This window comes from Necator americanus, chromosome I (assembly GCF_031761385.1).
Source record: "Necator americanus strain Aroian chromosome I, whole genome shotgun sequence".
NCBI lineage: Eukaryota > Metazoa > Nematoda > Chromadorea > Rhabditida > Ancylostomatidae > Necator > Necator americanus.
The window spans coordinates 12,789,241-12,811,268 of NC_087371.1; the positions used below are offsets into that span (position 1 = coordinate 12,789,241).

The 22,028-nt window shown below is 40.9% G+C and overlaps 4 protein-coding genes across 5 annotated transcripts; all 4 read left to right on the forward strand.

Annotated features, from left to right (window-relative positions):
• Positions 1-364: 364 nt before the first annotated feature.
• On the forward strand, positions 365-6,327 carry RB195_005332 (uncharacterized protein; the record flags this gene model as incomplete). Its single annotated transcript, XM_064177759.1, has 2 exons — positions 365-490; positions 6,202-6,327. The coding sequence occupies 2 exons, from the start codon at positions 365-367 to the stop codon at positions 6,325-6,327; spliced, it is 252 nt and encodes an 83-aa protein (XP_064034871.1).
• RB195_005333 (uncharacterized protein) lies at positions 2,849-3,310 on the forward strand (the record flags this gene model as incomplete). The annotated part of the gene is made up of 1 exon (XM_064177760.1): positions 2,849-3,310. One exon carries the CDS (start codon positions 2,849-2,851, stop codon positions 3,308-3,310), a length of 462 nt encoding a protein of 153 aa, XP_064034872.1.
• On the forward strand, positions 4,861-5,145 carry RB195_005334 (uncharacterized protein; the record flags this gene model as incomplete). Its single annotated transcript, XM_064177761.1, has 1 exon — positions 4,861-5,145. The coding sequence occupies one exon, from the start codon at positions 4,861-4,863 to the stop codon at positions 5,143-5,145; it is 285 nt and encodes a 94-aa protein (XP_064034873.1).
• Positions 6,328-9,251: 2,924 nt separating the features above from the next.
• On the forward strand, positions 9,252-20,426 carry RB195_005335 (uncharacterized protein; the record flags this gene model as incomplete). 2 transcript variants are annotated; one of them, XM_064177762.1, is made up of 11 exons in its annotated part: positions 9,252-9,260; positions 9,388-9,499; positions 9,596-9,747; positions 9,820-9,926; positions 11,251-11,381; positions 11,500-11,590; positions 12,100-12,178; positions 12,694-12,843; positions 13,452-13,562; positions 13,725-13,810; positions 13,914-14,052. In XM_064177762.1, 11 exons carry the CDS (start codon positions 9,252-9,254, stop codon positions 14,050-14,052), a joined length of 1,167 nt encoding a protein of 388 aa, XP_064034874.1. The 2 variants fall into 2 exon arrangements, with proteins under 2 accessions (XP_064034874.1, XP_064034875.1); XM_064177763.1 differs by lacking the exons at positions 9,252-9,260; positions 9,388-9,499; positions 9,596-9,747; ... (6 more) ...; positions 13,725-13,810; positions 13,914-14,052 and adding exons at positions 16,812-16,904; positions 19,465-19,540; positions 19,617-19,768; positions 20,301-20,426.
• Between the last annotated feature and the right edge of the window lie 1,602 nt (positions 20,427-22,028).

The following is a 22,028-nucleotide window of genomic DNA, read 5'->3' on the forward strand; positions in this document are numbered from 1 at the left end:
ATCCAGCAATTATAATCCGCAGTCTCCGCAAAGTTTATGTATGGAAGATCTCGTAGTAGGATCCAGAAAGATTTTCCAAGTCAGTTAACAGAGTATTTTGAGTGTCATTAAAACAAATTACTCTAACTCTTCAGACCCATAACATAAATGAAGTTCAAGTATCATTAACTAAAATCGCGTAAAATTTTTGAACAAGTCCTGTTAAGTCGTAATCTAAAAAAAAAGTTTTGCAAGTCAAAAATTGTTGATACTACAATTCAAGGCTCTTTACCATTTTACTTATTTTGCACTCTTTCATTTTCCCTTTTTTTCGATTGGTATCTTCTTGTACTTTTTAAGACCAGCAGTTTTAAGGTGGTCAGATATGATACGTCTGTTCATCTGCACTTCTTTTCTTATCTGTATTGCTGCGCGCTATCTGACACCGGTGCAGGAAGACGTCCTTAAATGTCTGCTTGACCTTGGACTATCTGACGTTCAAGCAATGGATGTAAGTACAAACTTTTTCAAATGTTTCTAAGTAGATTTGAAGGGTAGCACTGCTTACGCACGAAATCGAGAGCAATCCAGTATCTAAAAACTATTCTGCTGACGATCAACTGTACACTGTGCTGTAGGCCATATACGATTGGCACGGATAACTCCACTAATTTCCATTATAAGATTCTACAACATTCTTATGATAACTGTGAGGCATGCATAACGGACAAAAGGAGGTACAGTCGGATCAAAATGAGATGAAGGTCGCGTACAGGGTCATGCGAGTAGTTGAGAAAAAACCCTCCTGAACACAGTCCCACCGCTCTCCCCCTTAGAAGACCCTCCAGAAAACGACCCCCTCTTCTCATTCTTTCTAGTATAGCCGTATAGCAATGACAATTTAGTTATAATAAACAGAATTGAAGGAGCAAATCATGCGCTTATTAAATAAATTGAAGTAACATAATATAGTAAATATTAATGATAGGTACTGAATGGAAATTAACGTAAAGTGCCGCAATTAAAATAAAAATATATATCATATAATATAGAGGCTACTAATAGCTCAACGCAAGGATTAGAAGTGTGTCAGTACATATGAGAAAATGAAAAGATGAGGAAGCCCTAAACGTGTATTCAACGACACAGTTCTTCTCTTGACAATGACAGGTAACATGGTTCGTTCCTCACCGGAACCACTATTCATTGCAAAATGGAAAAAGAAGAAATGGAAAAAGAAGAAAGAACAGAGAATACATTTTAAAAACATTTTTACAGTATTTTCTTCTATTTGCACACAATATTTTCATCGACAATAAAAGCAAACGGTTGGGGTGCGATTCCCGGCGAAATTTTTCCATTTTTGCAAAGTGGAAAAAACAACTACATAGTATCGACGCAGAACACATTCTGATAGCTTTTTTCTCGCTATTTCCTAGTTCCTGCACCCTATTTTCTCATCGACAGTGCTTAAAGACGGCGGATAATTCGATCCCCGCTGGAATAATGATTTTTGGAAAACTGAAAAAAATTGCTGAGATGAACACTTTACCGTCAACCTTTCCGAAATTGTATTTAAAGCATTGTTCGCCGCATATATGTGTTATTTAGATGCCATTTTAGCGACTAGAACCAGGATCTGATGGGGAATCACTGCTGGACTTGTCGGATTTTGTTAACTTGAAATAAACATGAATAAAGGAGAGGTAGAAGTTTGTCGACTTTCTGTAAAGGAAGACTTGCGCCATAAAAAATTTTCTTTAAGGACCCTCTAGTTTTTTTGAAAGCTAGTTGAGAAAAAGTTAGAAATGTTAAAAAATTTCTCAACATTTTCTCAGCTAGCTTTTGACGCAATGGGAACCACTCAGAAAAGGTGAAAGTGAATTCTGATAGTAAAAATCTTCTAATAAGTAATAGTAATAGTAGTAAGTAGCAATTATACTGTATACATACCTGTATACAGTATAATTGCTGTAGTTGAATTCATTTATTTGGACCATGAGCTGGGTTATTGAACTTAGTTTGAAGCCATACAGATTTTGACGCGCAGCCGAAAATCTGAAGCTTCGCACTTTTTTCTTTGCGAAATTACGGTTAGTTAGACAGTTAGACAAATTTAATGCCATGTTTTAATAGAGCGTCAAGGAAAACCCTGCACTGCAAATTTTGGTCTCTCTAGGTGTATTGGTTCTCTTAAATGCCAGTTGAGAAAAAATTTGAAGAAAAATTTAGAATTCTTCCCAACTCCTCTTCAAAAAAAACTAGGAGAGCTAGATGCACCAAAATTAGTAGAAACAGAAAAAAATCTCTCTCTCTACAATTCCACAGAAGAACTATTTCATGGAATTTACTTTGAGCGTCGTTATTCAGAAACTTGGAGCCATTTTGTGCTAATTTTATCCCTAATTCCGCCTAGATGTCTTTTTGTCACTCAGCAACAGCATCGAAATTGCTTTTTCGAGATGATAATGAAATCGCATTGTTGGATGATGTGTGTTTTTTGAACTGTTTTACACTAAATGCAAAAATCCCACGTTTGTCGGGGATCGATCCCTGACCGCCGCAATAAAAAAAAGCTACACGTCGCCTTGCGTCATCGACTCGACTAACATCCAGCATCAACTGGTCTTTCAATAGAGTACACGATAGATTTAAATGGTTGTGATGAGAAAGTGCCGAAGCAATGTTCAAGCTACGAAAGAAGTGAGGATTGTCTCTTACGGCCTCCAAGTACTCGATACGAAGTTACCTCTGGTTAATTTCTTCCATTTCTTTTATCATGATCATGCTATCGACGTGAAGAGAGGGGTTCGTCAGGGTGACACAATTTCACCGAATATATTCAGTGCCAGGATTGGAATGGAATGGCATGGGAGTGAAAGTTGACGGCCGGCATTTACACCATCTTCGTTTCGGTGATGACATCGTTGTTATAACATCAAGCATCAATCAGACGCAACGGATGCTGGCAGAATTTGATGAGACGTGTAAAAAGATCGGTCTTCAGCTGAACCTAGACAAGACGATGTTTATGAGGAACGGATTTGTTTCTGATGTCCCATTCACGCTCAACGGAATGAACATATCCGAATGCTTCAGCTATGTATATCTATGTCGGGAAATCAACATGGTGAACGACCTGACCTCCGAGCTGGGCAGAGAGAAACGAGCGGTTTGGGGAGCATTCAACAGCATCGAGGATGTTGTGAAGAGGACGAAGAACATCTGGTTCCATGCTCACTTATTCAACACCACCGTTCTTTTTGCTTTGACCTACGCTTCAGAAACGTGGGCGTTTCGCAAGCAGGAGAAAATGCGATCAGCGTCATAGAACGCGGAATTGAAAGGCTAAACACAGACCCGCTTTATGCAAATGAAAAAAGGGACTCGAAGTTCACTCCTACGTCACTGATCAAAGATCAGAGACGCTGCCGCATATGCCAAACAAGGCAAAATTAGGTGGGCCGGGCACGTGATGCGTTTCAACAACAATCGTTGGACCAGAGCCGTAAGCGACTGGGTGCCACGCGACATCAAACGCACCGCAGGAAGACCGCCGACCCGATGGTCAGACCTCTTCACGAAGTCCTTCAGAGAAAAGTACGACGCGAGAAGAGATGCCATTGGCCAACACTTGCGCGTGATCGGAACAAATGGAAGAAGTATTGGTGCCCGCTCGAGCAAATCGATGAACAGCGGGAGCACAGGTGATGCAGGTGATGATCATGCTATATAACAACGGGCTTATTCTGTCAAGTAACGTGTGTGTGGTGTGTGTGTGAAACGAAATTTCATAGAGGGAGACGGGTCCCGCGGTTTCGGATTGGCGCGGTGAACCCAGATAGTTATAAAATTGGGTGAGTAAAAGGGCTCAAGGGCGTGGAACTATTGTTGTGCAGTAGTATCGCGCAGTAACTTCGTATGGATGTCGCAAAAGGTAAATGAGACGTTTTGCACCTCTGCGTGTTTATTTCCTTGCACGCTTGTCTCGACTTGGTAGCGTGGATTCTTCAGAAAGTAGAAACAGCCCTGCAAACAGCTGCTAAGCCGACCTCTTACATGATCTGAAGTGGTACGTTACCTTTATCAGTACTGAGTTTATAGTTTATAAACTTGTTCACGTCATTTTACGTTAAAACATCATTCTGTGATAACTGTTGGAGGAAATCAGGAAGGAAACTCATACTTCGAGTAATCCTTTCGAATTGTGTCTATACTGTATCGGTATCGGAGTGTTCAAAACTGAAGTTTGAATGTTCTTCAAATGCACAACTGACGCGTTCAGAAAGGAAACTATGGAATCTATCGCCTTCAATTGTTATTAAAAAAGAGGAAGAAAGCGTTGTTAGAAGAACACTAATCCAATTTAACAGGAACTTCACTTGCTAACAATTTTTATTTATCAATGAAGGGGAGCGAATTGAACACTAATGAAATTCTGAAGTCCGGCTTTGGCGTTAATTAATCCCCTTAGGATGTACTAACAACGTTCACTTCAACTCATGATCAATGACTTGCGGAGGCTAGTTGATGTGTCAAGTCAGTGTTTTTATCCTCTCCGACAAGTCTGGTACCAATTTATCGACTTCGGGTCCCCGGAGGTATGAAAAGCTTGATGAGCACTAGGACGGATTGAAACCTCCCGTCGACTGTGCAAACAGTGGAACCTCTTACCGATTGCACTACACCCGCCCCATTATATAAAATAATAAAACAGAAATTTATAATGCTTAGATTTGACACTGGTTATGGCAGCAAGTTAAATTTTTGGAAATATAAAAACTTTTATTTAGCGATTAGCATTTAAAATACCTTGTTTTCCATTCCATTCTACTCACAACTTCTATTATATTATTTATTATTCTAAATTTACTTCGTTATATGATTAATGGTGTTCTTCATGAAGAACGCCTACTGCGAGGAGCACAACTTGAACGCTCCCAAATCGTGGAAACTTCGTCATACGTATACCTCGGACGTTCTATGAACATGGAAAACAGCTTGAAGGAAGAAATGAATAGAAGAATGAGAGCAGCATGGGCAGCATTCGCAGCCATCAGGGGAGCTACGAACCAACTGACAGACCAAGATTTTCGAAAGCTACTTACTACCCACAGAGCCCTTGAGAGATGCCTCAAATTGACTGCTGACTGTGATACAAGATAGTCGCTCGTCTGATTCCTTCTCACATACTCAATATTTTCCATTTTCTTGGTGAAATGTTCCTAAACAATTATTTTAAAGAAAGACCGCAAGGCTTATTTCAGAACGCATTTTATAAATTGCACTCTCTCTCTTGCCTTTGTACTCACCTCTCGCATTTATCCTAATCTCGATGTCCTCAATTTGTCCATTATTTTCCCAAACTAGTCCTGGACCAAAAGATTTGGAATTATACGAAAAAAATCTTTTTAAAAAACTTCACGCCATCTATTTCCCTAACATTTTACGCCCCTTGATTTGTGTTTATTTAAAATCGACTGTCCCCTTGTCTTTTTCTCCTCGTTCTCTTCATTTTTCTTCTCTTCTGACAAGCCTCACGATTCCCTCCTGCACAGAAACTCCCCTTAAGTCCCCCGAATCTGGGTGGTGGATTTGGTGGTATTCGTATACATGTTGGGAGACTCGGGGGGTGATTCCGTCCATTTCTTCCTAATTGCCGTAAAAACGGCCCGGAAGATACGGCTCATCGTTTTGGGCACATTTTGTACAAGATGTTCGATTGGGGCGATCTTGTGCGGCGCCGTTTCGGGCCGTTTTTTAAGAATTAGAGAAATGGACGGAATCACCTCCTCTCCGTAGTCTCCCCTCGTTCGAATACTCCCTAATCGTTTTTTAAGAATCCCCTGTTGAGAAATTCTCGACGCACGCTTGACCCTGATTGTGTAAGCGGATGCGCTCGATGAGGTGCGGTGTAGCGTAGAGCTTATTATCGACGGGGGACCCATGCTGCAGTTCGCGATGGCTCCACCTCGATTTCAACAGCTAACTCCAGCGCACTCGCAGCAGCTTACGCAACTGCACCAAGCTTCATGTCGTTTTGACACGACTATAGAAATGTTGGCGCCCTCGATGACGCTCACTAATTACGTGTATTTCGCAACGGTACCAAGTCATTGGACCAATATCAATGCATATCGAGTTGGTGTTTCAGTTGAAATGCTGGAAACTCATTAAAAAACGATTGTAGGGGTCAGCAGTTACTAAAGTACGTTCTTTCAGTACCTTGGGTGCACATCGGGTGGACACTGCAGTGGATGTGCGAAGAAGCTGAAAGATACTGGAGTCAAATCAAAAACAGTGGTGAAGGCAACCAATTGCACGCAACCACTCTGTTGCCCACTTTAACTAAGAACTGTGACTTTATCACTCCCATGTACAATTCTGTGTATTTTTTACAGCGAAAAATACTACCTCAATAAAAGTCTCTTCTGAAGTGATATCATTTATACGGAATGGTCAGGAATCTTAACCTCAAATAGGCCACTTTGCTAAACTACCTGTCCAAAAATTTGATAGACTTGGCGAAAGTATGTCTTTTACTTTTATTTTACTGACAACCATTCATCACGTCCACTATGCCCCTGATTGTTATCACATCGCGCTCGAGATGCTTCTTTCGAATATTCAATTAAATGCGTATTTTTCTTGTGCCGAAAATCCGATGTTTTTCGGATATTCCATTACAGTGATGTTAAGAGTATTCGAATATTCAGAATCCCAGTTTGAGTGAGTCTACAAATTGAATATACTGCTGCGATGGTGTGCAACTGGTTAACCATGACCACAATCGATTTTCACTGTACTATTTTATTGTTCGTTTTCCCTTTACTATTTCTTTGTTCGTGAATCGACACACGTTAACTACATAGTATACAAAACTTTTTTATTACTTCCTAATTCTTACGATTCTTGTTTAGAAGGACCGAGAACCTCTGATCAACAAACTACAAACAAACAAACAAGCGACGAAGGTATAATTTCCATCAACCTACATGTGGTAACTTAAAACACGTCGAAGGCAAAAACATTGGTCAGCTTGACCTTTCATGGGAGAAGTTTGATCCGACGCTCAGAAGAAATCGAGTGGAACAGCGGAGAATGCAGTTTCTTCTTCTCCCGCTCCTTATATACAGTACAGCAGCGATGAAATAATCTAGAACGGCAGTTAAAAAGTTCGACTTTCAATGAACCTCGGCATAGTTGAATTTATATTATCGAGTTTGATAAGCTGTACACGAGGTTGTTAAACAAATTTATTGGCTAACGTTTCGGCTATATCGCCTTCTTCAGAGCCTGAAAGGGGCGATATTCAATCTACAATTCAAACGACCAACCTCTCCACAACTAAACTGATAGACTCCACGCCTACTTTCAATCACAAATTTAGCGACTACACTGAATGCTCACCTTATATCGGAGACGCCTAGCATGGACCGCTGACTGATCGATCACGAGGGCGAATGGTTCGAATGTCACATTCGGATCGGACAAACCATTCGAGATGTGGCGCGAGTTCCCGCGTTATCGACAGACATTCACCCTTGCGGTTCATTTTAGGGTTTTTGGCTTGGATCCAAAATGCCTCCAGCGATTTTCGAGCCAACGTTTTAGTTTCGTGCGCTAAGATTTGGACCCTAAATTCAAAATCGGCTCCGTCGTGTTTTTTGTGTTATAGGCACCTAGAGGTGTCCATCCTCGTAACCTATTCTTACCGCTCACGTGCTCTTTGATGCGGACATACAGCGGTCGTGCCGTTTCATCGATATACTCGTCGCCACAGTTCGTGCAAGAAATCAGGTAGATTACCCCGGATCTCAAGCAGTCTCCTGATCTACCTGTGGGACAAATAATACAAATCTAATCATCATAATAATCTAGAACATCACTTATTCTACGTAGCTGCAAAGCTACTATATATTCAAGAGAAACTATGTGACTACTCAATATATAGGTTCCACGGTACTGCTCAGAGATTCAATGTTCTCTAGCAGAATGCTTCAAAACAGGTTTATTTTTATCTATATGTTCAATTAACTATTCAAAAGCATTCAAATCGCTCAACCCTCTAGTTTGAGCGATTTGAATGCTTCTTTGAGAGAGATTGGATCATCCTAAAAAGAAGAAGTTAGTATGGATATAAAGGTGCAGTTCCCATCAACTTACATGAGGTGGCTCAAAACATGTGCGATACAAAAAAGTTGCTTGTTAATGCTTGGAGGCCAGACATGGATTAAAATCCGCGGAGACTAATTTATTTGTGTTGTATCGGAAACGAAACGTCACTTATCCCTTCACCGTCAACTGTCGCGAAGGGATTTTAAGCGTTGACGCATCAATTAGCGGGATTTTTATCACTAGCAGATCTGACTATTCGGTTCTGCTTCTCACATGTGTACGATGCATGCAAAGCAACCACTTCACACTTTAAACTGGATCTTGTGTTGAAAACGGGTGTGATCTCAGTTTCGAAAATAACTCCTCCCTCTCGATCTCTGCACCACTTTCTTCGCTATATCTACCTTACGATAAATGAGGTTTGTTAGCATATGAGATATTTATACATTATGCTTTTGTAGTGTTGGGATAATTTTCTAGGTGTTCAAAAGAATCATTTCTATTACACTACACTGTGGCCTAAATATTTTTTAGCTAATCTGGATACCACAAAAGACTGCGAATTTAATTGTCTGAAGCATCCCCCTAACTTTTTGGGAAGTGATCGAATTAAACCTTACTCGCTCTGGGTCTTAATTGTTTCGCAAAAAAAAAACTTTTTTATTGCTTCCTAATTCTTACGATTCTTGTTTAGAAGGACCGAGAAAAATATTCTTTTTATTTTAGTCCCAGTTTTCCAATTGAAAAAAATTCCATACAAAATAAAGACCACCTTCAAAATCAGTAATCAAAGTCGCGTATTTGACTATCTTAGATTTTCTTCTAGGTGGTTGAATTCAAAAAGTGCTAGAAAAAAGACCATCATTGAATCGCTTGCGTTCTTCAGCAGCATTTGGTGTACTGTTTTCTTGTTCTTACGAAATATTATGTTTTAAAATGTATGCGAATCTTTGACTGAATGCAAAGAAAAAACCGAATAAATTTCCACTTTAATCAGTCACAGTTTGAATTTTTGTGGATGACTTTGTTTCTTCGGAGCAAAAATCAAGTTTTTGTTGTTTTCACCTTTTGCTGCTGGTTCACATGAACAGCCGTAAGTTTTTTTAGCAGTTCTGTTGTGTTATGGATCGTTCCCCTTTTGGTTGCTCAAGGAAATGCGGTCAGTGAGTTTCGTTTCCTTTTTCTGAAAGAAACTAAAAAGTTTTTTGACTATCTTCTTAACACAATGCTTACCATGATGATCGCAGTCATATGTTGGTTTGACGTCGACAAAGGTAGCATCATTTAAAGGTACTCTCCGAGGAGGAGCTGGACAAAACTACATTGCTCACATATGGGTTGGAGGAGCGAGTTGCAGAAGGAAGTGGTCTCTCCGATGGCGAGAGCCTCCTACTCAGCCAAGGTATTACTAGTTCGTTTGCGCTTTTAAGTTAAAGTTGCCTCTTACAGTCAAAAGAGCAATAATATACTCAGGATTTGCTTAACTGTGAAATTCTAGCTGATTACGGTAGATGCGATGATTCCGTTGTGAGGACGACGGATCGAAACTATATACTCTACACGCATAACAGACTAAGAAGCAAGTTAGCACAAGGGCGACAACCAAACAAGGAGGGGATGATGAGTAGCGGAAAGAACGTCTACCTTTTGGTAAACTCTAGTTTAGTAATTCAGGCGTTTCTTAGTTTTTGTCTTATCGTTAGCTAAATAGTGTGTTTCTAGAAGTGGGACTGTGATCTTGAGCGATTGGCTCACGATTGGGCTAAGACCTGTCCGAAGTTCCCTGTCGCCGATGCAAAGATCCCCTCAGGTTCTCAGTTGGTTAAAATGTGAGTGCATTCGAATTGGGTAATATATGAACGTAGGGAACTGATCATCAGTTGCCTCGCAGATGTGATGGATTTTTCTTTGCCCTTCGCATTTTTCTTTGTAATTTCGATTCGTTGCTTTTTTTGCAACGAATTCTTTTCTTACCTACCAGTTTGATATAATATATCACGTGGTTTCTCAAATACTAGCTAGTTTTACTCTGAAATTGTGACTGGACATTTTGTGACTTCGTTTTTCTCAATATGAACTCTACAGATTTGACATAAGTTCACATGGAAACAATGTATCTCAACACATTGACGATTCGATGAGGTCATGGTGGCTCGAGTATAAGAAACACGGCAACGTCGACTATAAAAATCGCTACTCACATAGGCAGAGTTACTATGGATGGGCAAATGTGCGTTATTTCATTCTTTTTTCCTGAACCACTGATTGTTGTGATTCTCGTTCACATTGCTCCACAGGTAAGAAGGAACGGGGATTGTGCTCGGGATGGAAATAATGGAAATAATAATGTATTGGGCCTCAGACAAAACCTCGAGTAGAGACAACACGCGTCATTTGGGGAAGTGTGCGGATTGTTCGCGTATGCGTCGCGTTCCCTCCTTTTCACATAGCTGTTGGGAATAGTGTATTAGAGCGCAGACTTAATAATCCTGCGAGAAGAACATGCTTAATGCATTTTTACCTCAAAATTTTGACAAAACGACACTATTAATTAGGAACTTGGCACTGACAGTCTTAGTTCTTTTGGGATATGTACTCTAATTCAGCTTAGTCCACTTTTCACTGATTTGCTGACTGTTTTGTTAGTTTACCACCAAAGTGTATCTCACAACAGTGCAGTCTGAGCACTGCGTTAACTATTCTGAATGGTGTACTCTCATTTCATATGCCTTTCGCTGCCTTATCTGGTTAGAAGAGGTTTAGAGGACACTATGAGTTATGAATGGGGTCTTCATCACCCAAAAGGAAGCGAATCCCCCTTATTCGGTGGGATATCACTGTTTTAAAGTACAAAGAGGCGCGTGCGAGTTGAGCAGTGGTCGCATTGCATTCGATCAGGCAAAGCAGTCGTCCGGAGCAGCACAGATCCAAGCCACTGTAGATGTTTTCACTAGAGCAGTACATTCCACATAGCAATTCTAATGATTACAGATGGCGAAAGGAAAGGCAACTCGAATTGGCTGCTCATATTCCGTTTGCGAATCACACAAAACTATCTTCACGTGTGTATATAATGCAAAGTAGGAACGTTTTGTTCTCCGTGTAGAGCTCTGACCAGCTTCGTGAGAATCCAGTGAATCTGAAATCGCTTAGGGCTCACTGTGAAAAACGAACAATTTACGAACCAGGACCGCCCTGTCAATCGGACGATGATTGTTCCACGTATCCAAATTCTAGATGTATATCGACATTAGGACTATGTCAAGCTCCAGATATCCCCGGAGGTAACTGATTTTTTTTAATAAAAAATACAATCAAAAACATTCTTCAAATTTGACAAGACTTCTACGGAGAGATTGAAGACTTTCAGTAGAACTCATGACAAGCATATTACTCTTCCAGATCGAACAGCAAATAATTTATGTGGAGCATTAAATACGAGCATGACCGATTATTCTAGAAAGACAGCTCTCGATCTCCATAATTTTTATAGGTTCGTTAATACATTTCACGTATTTTGCTTGTTTGATTCGTTGTTGGCTCCGCTTTATTAACAAAGAAAGGAGAATAAGATTCCGTTTTCATTCTGAAACCAGTTTTGGACATCAAAGTTGCTTTTTTTTTATTATATTGTAGTTCGTACCTTTTCTACCATCTGGCCAATGCTAGTGAAAATCTTAGTTTTTTATGTCACTAGAAATTTGACCCTTTCATCTGGAGATGAAGAAATATATGAGTTCCTTTTTTTAGAACAAGGACAAAGAAAGTTTGTAGTATAATGGATTTGGACCAAGATTTAATTTTTTAGAATATTCAAATATATTCTGATCTACATGTTAAATAACGTGATTTAAATCCCGATGTTAGACTTACTCAGATCTTTTCACAGCTATAATATTCGAGTAGTACGGCGAACCCCTCGGCTACATATGTCTTTAGCCTACGGTATGCTGCACATTGAAACTTGCTATATTTTTGAAAGTTTATGGCTCTTTTTTCTAGGTCCCGCCTTGCAAGAGGTCTGGAATTCAACGGTGAAACAAATTCTACCCAACACGGGGCTCGGAACATGATGAAATTGGTTGGTTGATTTCACAAGCACTGCTTCCACGTGGCAAAACGGTTATTTTCACTGAATTTCATTGGAATCAGCTGGGCTGTTAATGGTGATAGTTCGTTAGAACTATTGCTGGCTGCTGTTTTAGTTTTTGTCAGCGTCAGCCACACAGGTTCTTCGAAAAGAAAATCTTGAAAATAATAGTATTCTACTAATCATCTGATAATTGCGGGCTCTGCTGAAGGCTGATGAAGCATCCTGTGGACCTCAACATAATAAGCTCCTTGTTTTGAAAATTTTTTGGGTTATTTAAAGGCAATAGTTCCCGTTGCATATGCGGTATTATCGTAGACTTTACACTACACACTTTATTTCTTATAACACAAAAAAAATAAAAAATGAAGAGAACAGAAAATAAATTATGGCTAATGGAAAATGCAAGGCATGGTTCATCGAAATCCCTTCAAAACCAAATCCGTGGTAAATCAATGAACAAGCAACTTCGATGTAACACAATTTTCAGTATCTCCACTTTTTAGGAGTACGATTGTCATCTGGAGAAGTATGCCCAAGCTTGGGCTGATGGATGTAAATTCGAACACTCAAACAGCTGGGAACGTCCAAATCAAGGGCAGAATTTGTACATGACCACAATCAGGAACTGGGAGACGACTTCCCTTCTGCATACGGTAACACCGCCTTTTGTTAACTGTAATTAACATAGTTACATAGGCACTACCACCAATGTTTGACAGTAAACCGCACAAGTTAAAGGTATCACCCTACGAATCTGGAGTGGTACGGATTTCCACTGGAGTATTCGTATACAGGATCGTAGATTATGGGGAGGAGGGTGATTCCGTTCATTTCTTCCTAATTGCCGTAGAAAACGGCGTGGAAGATACGGCTTCGGGCGTTCCGGCGCGCTACTTTCTACAAGGGGTTCGATTGGAGCGCGCCAGCCCTGTGCGGTGCCGCATCTTCCAAGCCGTTTTTTACGGAAATTAGGAAGGAATGGACGGAATCCCCCCTCTCAATAATCTACTATCCCGTATACGAATACTCCACCTGAAATCTGTACCACCTTAGATTCGTGGGGTAATGCCTTTAAGCACAGATTGTCTCTGTAGGATCGCTGTACTGCGTTTTACAATTGGAAATTTCTAGGTGAACGAGTGTATGAAATGAAAATCAAAGGATAATAGTGATAGTTTGGATTTGGTAGAAAGAATGGGAAAGATTAATTCAAAAGAAAAAACAATTTGTGGAGTCCTTATCACTCTTCAAACAATCTCAGGCCATTGAAATATGGTGGAAAGAATTGGAGGAGTTTGGAATGCCATCCAACGCAATTCTCTCAGAAGACGTTTGGATACGAAAAGGGAGTCTTATTGGACATTTCACTCAGGTATCGGACTTTGAAATAGTGGAACTCCTTATGGTTCCAGCTTCGAATACTTAGGATATTGTGAAGTGGTTCTTTATCTTGTCTCAGTTCTGTCGAAGAAAGGAGCTAGCGAAAGATTAATGAAAAAGAAAAAAATTTTTCAGAAGAGAATGTATCATTTAGATGGCCTGCGGCAAAAGTCAGCGTTTGGGATGTGCGGTATCGAAATGTCCCGATATGGAGTTTGTCGTTTGCCACTACAGTCCTGCGTGAGTTTCCATTCCATGTGAAGAAAAATAGGCTCAGCAAAAAAATCGACCGGTGATTTCTTCACTTAATAAACCTGAGCACAAAGACCACAACACCTTTTAGAGGAAACCGTAAACGACATGCCATCTACGAGATCGGACCAACCTGCAAGAAAGGCAGTGATTGTCCGCTGGACTGTCTCTGCATGGGCAAAGAAGGACTTTGTGCAGTTCGAAAAACGCCGGACTTTTCATTGTTGTAGTGCCGTTTACGAAAACATTATTTTCTGCGAAATGCATATTTATCAAACTTTTGAAAATTCTTCTCCCTTAAAGATGTGGTTCGCTTACAACGCTAGCTATTTATCATTGAGTATTTTTTGCAAATTCCACGTATTCGGCTTTAAAAGGCTTGACCTGAATAATAGTGAGCTGATGTATCGGGAAAAGATCTATTTGACGTGAGCATACTTTCCTGTTCAAAGTTATAGAGAATTCTACGACTCTAAACCACAGAAATGTTTACAGTGGCATGCAGAGTTGTTAGAAGTATCATGAATGTTTTTCAGAGAAATTCCCTTCGATTTTTTTTATTGTGATTGACATGCTTCTTTCACACAATGATTGCCTCTTTACTACACTCTCTTCTTTTTTTCTTTGCAAATTGAGTAATTAAGAACTTGAATAAATTCCTAGAGTCGTATTATGATTAATGATTGAATACTGTTAAGAGTGTTAGGAAAATTTGATAAATTTCTTGATGGATTTTTCTTCTAATTGTTTGACCTATGTATGATGCATAGGGTGTGGGGCTGTGGGTAAGGGGTTCCGCTGTGTGTGCACGATCGATCGCGATTTCGAGTCCGCCATAGTGCCATCCAAGCGCTTTATCCATACCTATCTTTATCCTATCCTATATCGACGTCAATAAATTCGCAGCAGACTTGTCTGGGAGGATAGAAACACTAACTTGGTTGACCCCACAAATTGAGAAAATCTGATAAGACCTTTAATGGATTTTTTTTTCTAATTGGTTGACGTATGTTTGATTCCTAGAATGTGGCTCCGTCGGTAAGAGGTTTCGCTGTGTCACTGTAAAGGTTAGCTGCGCGTTCGCAAACCTCAAACGATTCTGAATTGAAGTCAACAAGATGGGCCATCCAAAGCCGATTGGTTAACACAAAACACATCATGCTTTCTTTTACGTATGATGCTTGTTATTGATGACCAAAAATGGCGTTACTGCTCTTCGAAAACGCTAACCCCAAACGCAGCTATTATTAGGGGTGAACACATTTCTGGAGTACTGGCGAAATCAACAAATGAAAGCTCCTCCACTCTCTTTTCTGTTGAAGAAAAAGAGAATAGCAGTGAAGGTTTTACTGCAGCGTTATTGTGTACCAGCTCATAGTTCCAGCGCATAAAAAAAGTAGTGGTTTAGCATTTTCTGAACTTAGCTATATGCGTACATATAAACATAAGAACTTTGGGAATTTTTTGTGTGAATTTCAGAGTTTCAGAGAGAAGAGTTTCACGAAGAAGAGTCTCACGATCTGAGCGCATGTGTGTTTAATAGCGAATATTGAATAGCAATTGCTTAAATTTAGTGTTAGTTGTAGTCAGGTTAGAAGAACAGAAACAATATATAGCTTAGCATGCTTTATTTTGACTGTGTGCAGTCTTCACCTTTTTTGCAGCCTGGAAAACCAAGGACACAACAATCCAGACGCTGATGAAGTTGTTCAACGTGGTGGTCTCGGTAGAACCTCATATAAAAAGCGAAATGCAAACTACGTAATTCATTTCCGTGCATATGACCGCTGTCAGTGGACGTTCCGGTAAAGGTCTTGGAAAGCGACTCTCGAAACGTCACAAGAAGTACAGAAGCTAGCCAATTCAAGGAATCACGAAACCAGCAATACGTCAACGCGCCCGACGTGCCGGCGTGAAGCGCATCTCCGGCCTTATCTATGCAAAGACTGATGTGCTTCGGACCTTTTTGTCATGTGTGATTAGAGACGCTGTGACGTACTGTGAGCACGGTAAAAGTACGCAATACCGTAATCGCTATGGACGTTGTCTATGCGCTTGAAGCTCGCTGCCCACGAATCTGGTGTAGCGCGGGTGTCAGCGGGGTAATGCCTAAACGGAATCGTGGATTATGGAGAGGGAGTAATTCGTTCATTTCTTCGTAACTGCCGTAGAAAACGGCCCGGAAAATGCGGCGCGCGCACAAGGCTGGCGCGCTCCAATCGAACTCTTTGTGGGAAATAGCGCCCTGCAACGCTCGAAGCCGCATCTTCCGGACCGTTTCTAAGGGTTTCACGTCCTTTTCTGCTTTTGTAGTCGTGTAAATCTACTGATTTCATTCATTTACGTTTTTGAGTGTTTTAGATGCACCTTTCGTTTTGGCTCTTTTTGGCTTCAAATCTTTGAAATGATTTAACACATAAAAACGTGCAGTAAAAGAGAATTTGAGAGATTTCTCCATTTAAAGGAAATTCAGATCATCACCTCAACTAAGCAAGCACGTCCTGCGTGTAGCGAGGGATTTCAATTTTCTTAGTCGATTACATTTTTACATTTCATTTGTTACTTCAGAAATCACTATGTGAGGGGTGATCGGTGATTTCGAACCAAAACATCGAACTCGGCCAAACGAAATAAGCTGAATGTCCCAAACTGTTCTTTGAAATCAGAGCGTTATGCGCCCGTTCTAATGAACTTACATCACGCCTCTCCACCACTCATATCACATCAACGACCTCGCTGGGAAGACGCACCTCGGACGTGGGCAGGATCCAGCGTCAAGCGACCGAAAAGTTACACAAGTCGACCCGGGACGAAACGCACGCCGTGAATCGCTTGATCGAAAGGGAATGGTAAGCGAACGCGAAAAACGCGTTGTCGCCAAGGACCATGTAAGGGTTGAAGGGGAGCAGACTGCTTCTTCACTAAAAGGATTTGCGTTTGGAAGAGGAAAAGCGCGACCTCGACACCAGGGATCGGCGCCAATGGGGCCATGACAGAGACCTCCGAACCAGCTCGACAACACCATCGCAATGAGGAGCAGGACGTCAAAAGGAACAATGAAGAGCTTAGCCGCCAGCCTAGAGTATGGAGAAAATCAGTATTTTCTTGGTCGATTACTCATTTGTGAATTCAGATGTCATTATTAACTGAGGGCTGATCGGTGCATAACATCGAGCTTGGCTCGCCCGTATTCTTCTGTGTTAAAGGTTAAAGGTCGAAACTCTTCTTTGTTCCAATCCTTTTCTATCCTTTGTGGTTGTAGTTGTATTCCTGCTTTTGTTACTATTCATTCAAACACTCAAGTTTGAGGAAATAAGGTGGTTTGTGACGTGGTTGAGCAAAGGAAACCCGAAAAAGCATCAAGAGTCCTTCACTGAATCTCTTACATCTTTGTACTCTATACAGATCATTTTTGTACTCTATACCGATCGGACGACAGACACTGCAGAGGTCACAAAGAGGACAAAGTGGAAAGAAAATATGCCCTGAATCCCATTCGTATCTCCGATAAAAATCTCCGAAAATACAGAAGCAAATTCCTAAAATAGCTGAAAACCAATAAAACTGTTAGGAAGTTTTGATTAATGTGAGTAGTAATGACAATGTTCGCTTAATAATCATAAATGTGTTATAGTCGGCGTTCCTCTAAGGACACATAAGTCAGTTTGAAGATAAAAGTCAGATAACACAGGTAAAAACGAAATACCAGTATTCCAAAGCGGTAGGAATTTGCGCGAATGTGTGGGTGCTTTTTCATTTCATGAAAGTGCTGTAAATTACAAATCGTTCTCTGATCTATGACTGCAGATGTTCATTTGTAGCATGCAATTGAATGAAAAAACATCATGCCGTGTAACTCGTTTCTCGCTACCGCCACCCACCTCTGCAGTTCCCCATGGCCACGCGGCGGAGCGTTACAGCCAGTGTCCCACCTCTGTACCAGTAGCTGCGCTCCACCACGTCGCTTCGACCGCAGTCGCTTACGCAATTGTCCCTTCTTCATGCCATTTTGGCCCAACTATACGTAGATGTTGTATCGATAGCTCGACATCAAGTCTTTCGGCTACAAAAAAAGGAACTTGATTTATCTGGTGTTAAAGTAAAATAGAGAGGAATCGGGAAATAGAAGGAACCATCAAGAAATGAAGGAAATAGAAGGAAAAGAGGCACTGTACATTCCAGACATTGGACGGAAACCTTCAGGAGAACAGAGTAGAAAACTGCAGTTGGAAGAAACTTAACATCAAACGTTAACTTATCGTGCTATATATACGTGGGAAAATTTAGTCTGTCCGTAGCCAAAAAGCCAAAAAATAAATTCGCAAAAAAATAAATTTTGGCTAGATGAAAAATAAATTCACCTAGCCAAAAAATAAATAAATTGAAGGGAGAGATTGAAATGGTTTTCAAAAATTACTTATCTCAACAATAGAGAACATGTGTTAGAAAAGAGAAAATAAAAGGAAACGAATAAAATCTCCTGCAGTAGGAAGAAACTTAATATTAAATATTTATTTATTGTGATATATACATGGGAAAATTTAGCGTGTCTGTGACCATCTCTAGCCAAACACTGAATTTGCATAAAACTGGAAGGGTGAGTGACTGAAAGGGTTTCCGAGGATTGCTTATCTCAACAAAAGAGAAAACGTGTGAGAAAAGTGGAAATAAAAGGAAACGAACAAAAAATTGTGTCTTTAAAAGTGAAAAATCTGCGCCAAAAAAGCCCAGATTTTTAGGATGACGGAATGCCGATGGAATGATCTGCACTCTTGTTGAACCGTAGTTATTGAATTTAGCATAAATAATCGAATTTGCATTGTAGTAGTCGCTTTTGAAACCGTCATCAACGTCTGCGAAAGAAGAATATTTTTTCGCAGACGTTGATGACGGATTCAAAAGCAAAATTCACAGTTAGTTTTATTTTTTTCGATGGAGTGTGTTTTAGTAATTTCTTGTTTGAACAAAAGTTGAGAGACCGCTTTTCACTCCCTTTTTTCCTATAAGGCGGAATTATTTGTAAATCTATGTATCTTCACTTCAGTAATCCAATTGTTCAATGATCTCTTTGATGACGTGCATATTCATGTGAAAAATATTTTGTGTCCATCCGAAATTTTATGTTAAGCACTTGAAAAAATATCATATGTTGGATTCGGAATGTTTTGTTCAAATGCTCTTCTATTTATTCAGAGTTTTTCGACCAGTTTCTCCACTTTCAGTTTCTCCATCTCCCTTTATTGTTTCTTCTCTTGAAGGAGACAGTTCTGATTTGTTTTGAAAACGTACAAGAGTATGTTTGAAACGTCTTCATTCAGCAATTATAATCTGCAGTCTCCGCAAAGTTTATGTATGGAAGATCTCGTAGTAGGATCCAGAAAGATTTTCCAAGTCAGTTAACAGAGTATTTTGAGTGTCGTTAAAACAACTGTCGCGAACGATTTTGATGTTAGAATCTTCAAATTAGTAAGTAGCACTCCGGACGTTGTTTTCAAGGATGATACCGAATTTGCGGCATACTGCTAAATCCACAGCACTCAGTTTATAGGAGAGGAAACTCTTTAAACCGATAACACTGATAAAGTTTAGGAATCACATCGCCAAATAAAATCGCTTGGAATTTTTGAAGAAGTTCATTTGAGTCGTTTTCCCGAAGAAAAAGTCATATTCGTTCCGTTTCGTTTTGCGAGTCAAAAACTGTTAATACTACAATTCAAGGCTCATTACCGTTTTCCTTATGTTGCACCTCTAACCCCGTTCTTTTTCTCAGTTGTTATCTTTCTGTACTTTTCAGGACCAGCAGTTTCGAGGAAGTCAGATATGATTCGTGGGTTCATCTGCACTTCTTTTCTTATCTGTATCGCTGCACTTTATCTGTCGCCGGAGCAGGAAGACGTTCTCAAATGTCTGTTTGATCTTGGACTGTCTGACACTCAAGCTCTAAATGTGAGTGCAAACATTTTTTTCTAAATGTTTCCAAGGGAACTTGAAGGGTGGCACTGCCTGTGCACGAAATCGAGAACCACCCAATAGCTAAAAACTATCCTGCTGACATTCAACTGTACCGTAGACCTTCCGCACTTTGAAGCACGGGTGACTCTACTAGTTTTTCATTATAGGATTCTACAAAATTCTTGTGGTAACTAAGAGGAGCAGGCATAATGGACAAAATAAGGTATAGTTGGGTGAAGACGACATGAAAGTCGCTACATTTGTGTAAGCGGCTGCGCTCGAAGCGGTGCGATGGAGAGGAGGGCAGTGCTCGCGTTGGATGGGGGAGCAATGCTAAAACTCATCGCTATACAAGTGATTGTATATTGGTGCCCTGGATAACCTCCACTGATTACGTACATTTCGCAACTGCACCAAATCTTATGAAGAAACATTTATTGAGATGGTGTTTTTGTTAAAATGGTGGAAATTCATAGAAAAAAAAACGACTGTAGGAATCAGTAGTTACTAAAGTACGTTCTTTCAGTACCTTGGCTGCACAATGGGTGGAAACTGCACTGGATGTGCAGAGAAGCTGAAAAATGCTGGAGTCAAACCAAAAACAGTGGTGAAGGCAACCAATTGCACGCAACCATTCTGTTGCCATCAATAACTAAGAACTTTAACTTTATCATTTTCATGAACAATTCCGTGCATGTTTTGCAGTGAAAAATACTACCTCAATAAAGTTCTGTTCTGCTCTGTCGAATATTTTTTACTTCAAATAGGTCAAGATGCTAGGCCACCTTTTCTAAAATTTGAGAGATTCGGCGAAAATATATGTCACTTACTTTAATGTGTGCCTAGTGCCTCGGGACCGCTCCAAGGAGAAGCGGTAGGCATTGGTGGGCATAACCCAAAGCCGATTGAACGGACTCAGAGGTGGTTGTGCTGGGCTAGCCATCACGTCGCGGCCTAGCCCCTCCGAACCCTGCGAGCCAGCGCTTAAGATCCGGTCGCTTGCCCTGACCCCCTTCAAGGGTCTCGGTGCTGCCTCCCTGATCCCATGCTCTAACCCTAATGGTGTGCGATGGTACAGTGGTGTTGTGTGGTACATGCGGATTACAAATGCGGTTTAACCCTATAACACCAATACACAGCAACGACAATATATACACGACGTGACAGATGTATAGTGGTATAGATCGGGGCATGTCAGATGGTTGCGTGGTAAGTTCTTCTCGGCTTCAAGATGGAAGGTGGCATGCGGTTCGGACACCATGGCAGCCAGCCGTGGTATGGTAAGTGATGAACGATCGAATATTGGGATATACGTAAACGCGCACCACAAAAGGGAGAAAAGAAATTGTACTTCGAGTGTCTGTACTCCTATAAATAGCTGCTGGAAAACAATTGTCAATGTGCACTATACCGTAGGCTAAACACAAGTAGCCGAAGGGCTCGCTGTTCTACTCGAATATTATGAGTGTGAAAAGATCTGAGCTGAGTAGGTCTGAAATCAGGATTTAAATCACGTTATTTAATGGATCAGAAGAAAAAAGAATATTCGAGTATTGCAAAAAATGTAAACGTGGTCGAAATCCATTATACTACAAACCTTTGCTGTCCTTATTCTTCTAACAATTCTGTATGACAATGTAAAAATTCTTGTGATATAAGGTCGTACAATCATGATCATGATCATGATCATGATATCATGATCATGTATATAATAACGGGCTTATTCTGTGTGTGTGTCTGTGTGTGTCAGTCACGAAATTCAAAAAGGGGGGTGCGACGGGTTCACCGGCGCCAGATACCTATAGAAGCGGGTGCGACGGGTCCACCGGCGCCAGATACCTATAGAGGGGGTGCGACGGGTCCACCGGCGTCAGATACCTATAGAGGGGTGCGACGGGTCCACCGGAATAAGATACCTATACAAGGAGGTGCGACGGGTCCAGCGGCGCCAGATTGGTGCGCCGGCACCAGATACCTATAGAAGCGGGTGTGACGGGTCCACCGGCACCAGATAGCTATAATTCGGGGTGCGACGGGTCCACGGGCGTCAGATACCTATAGAGGGGTGCGACGGGTCCAGCGGCGCCAGATTGGTGCGCCGGCACCAGATACCTATAGAAGCGGGTGCGACGGGTCCACCGGAGTAAGATACCTATACAAGGAGGTGCGACGGGTCCAGCGGCGTCAGATACCTATAGAGGGGGTCCGACGGGTCCACCGGTGTCAGATACCTATAGAAGGGGGTGCGACGGGA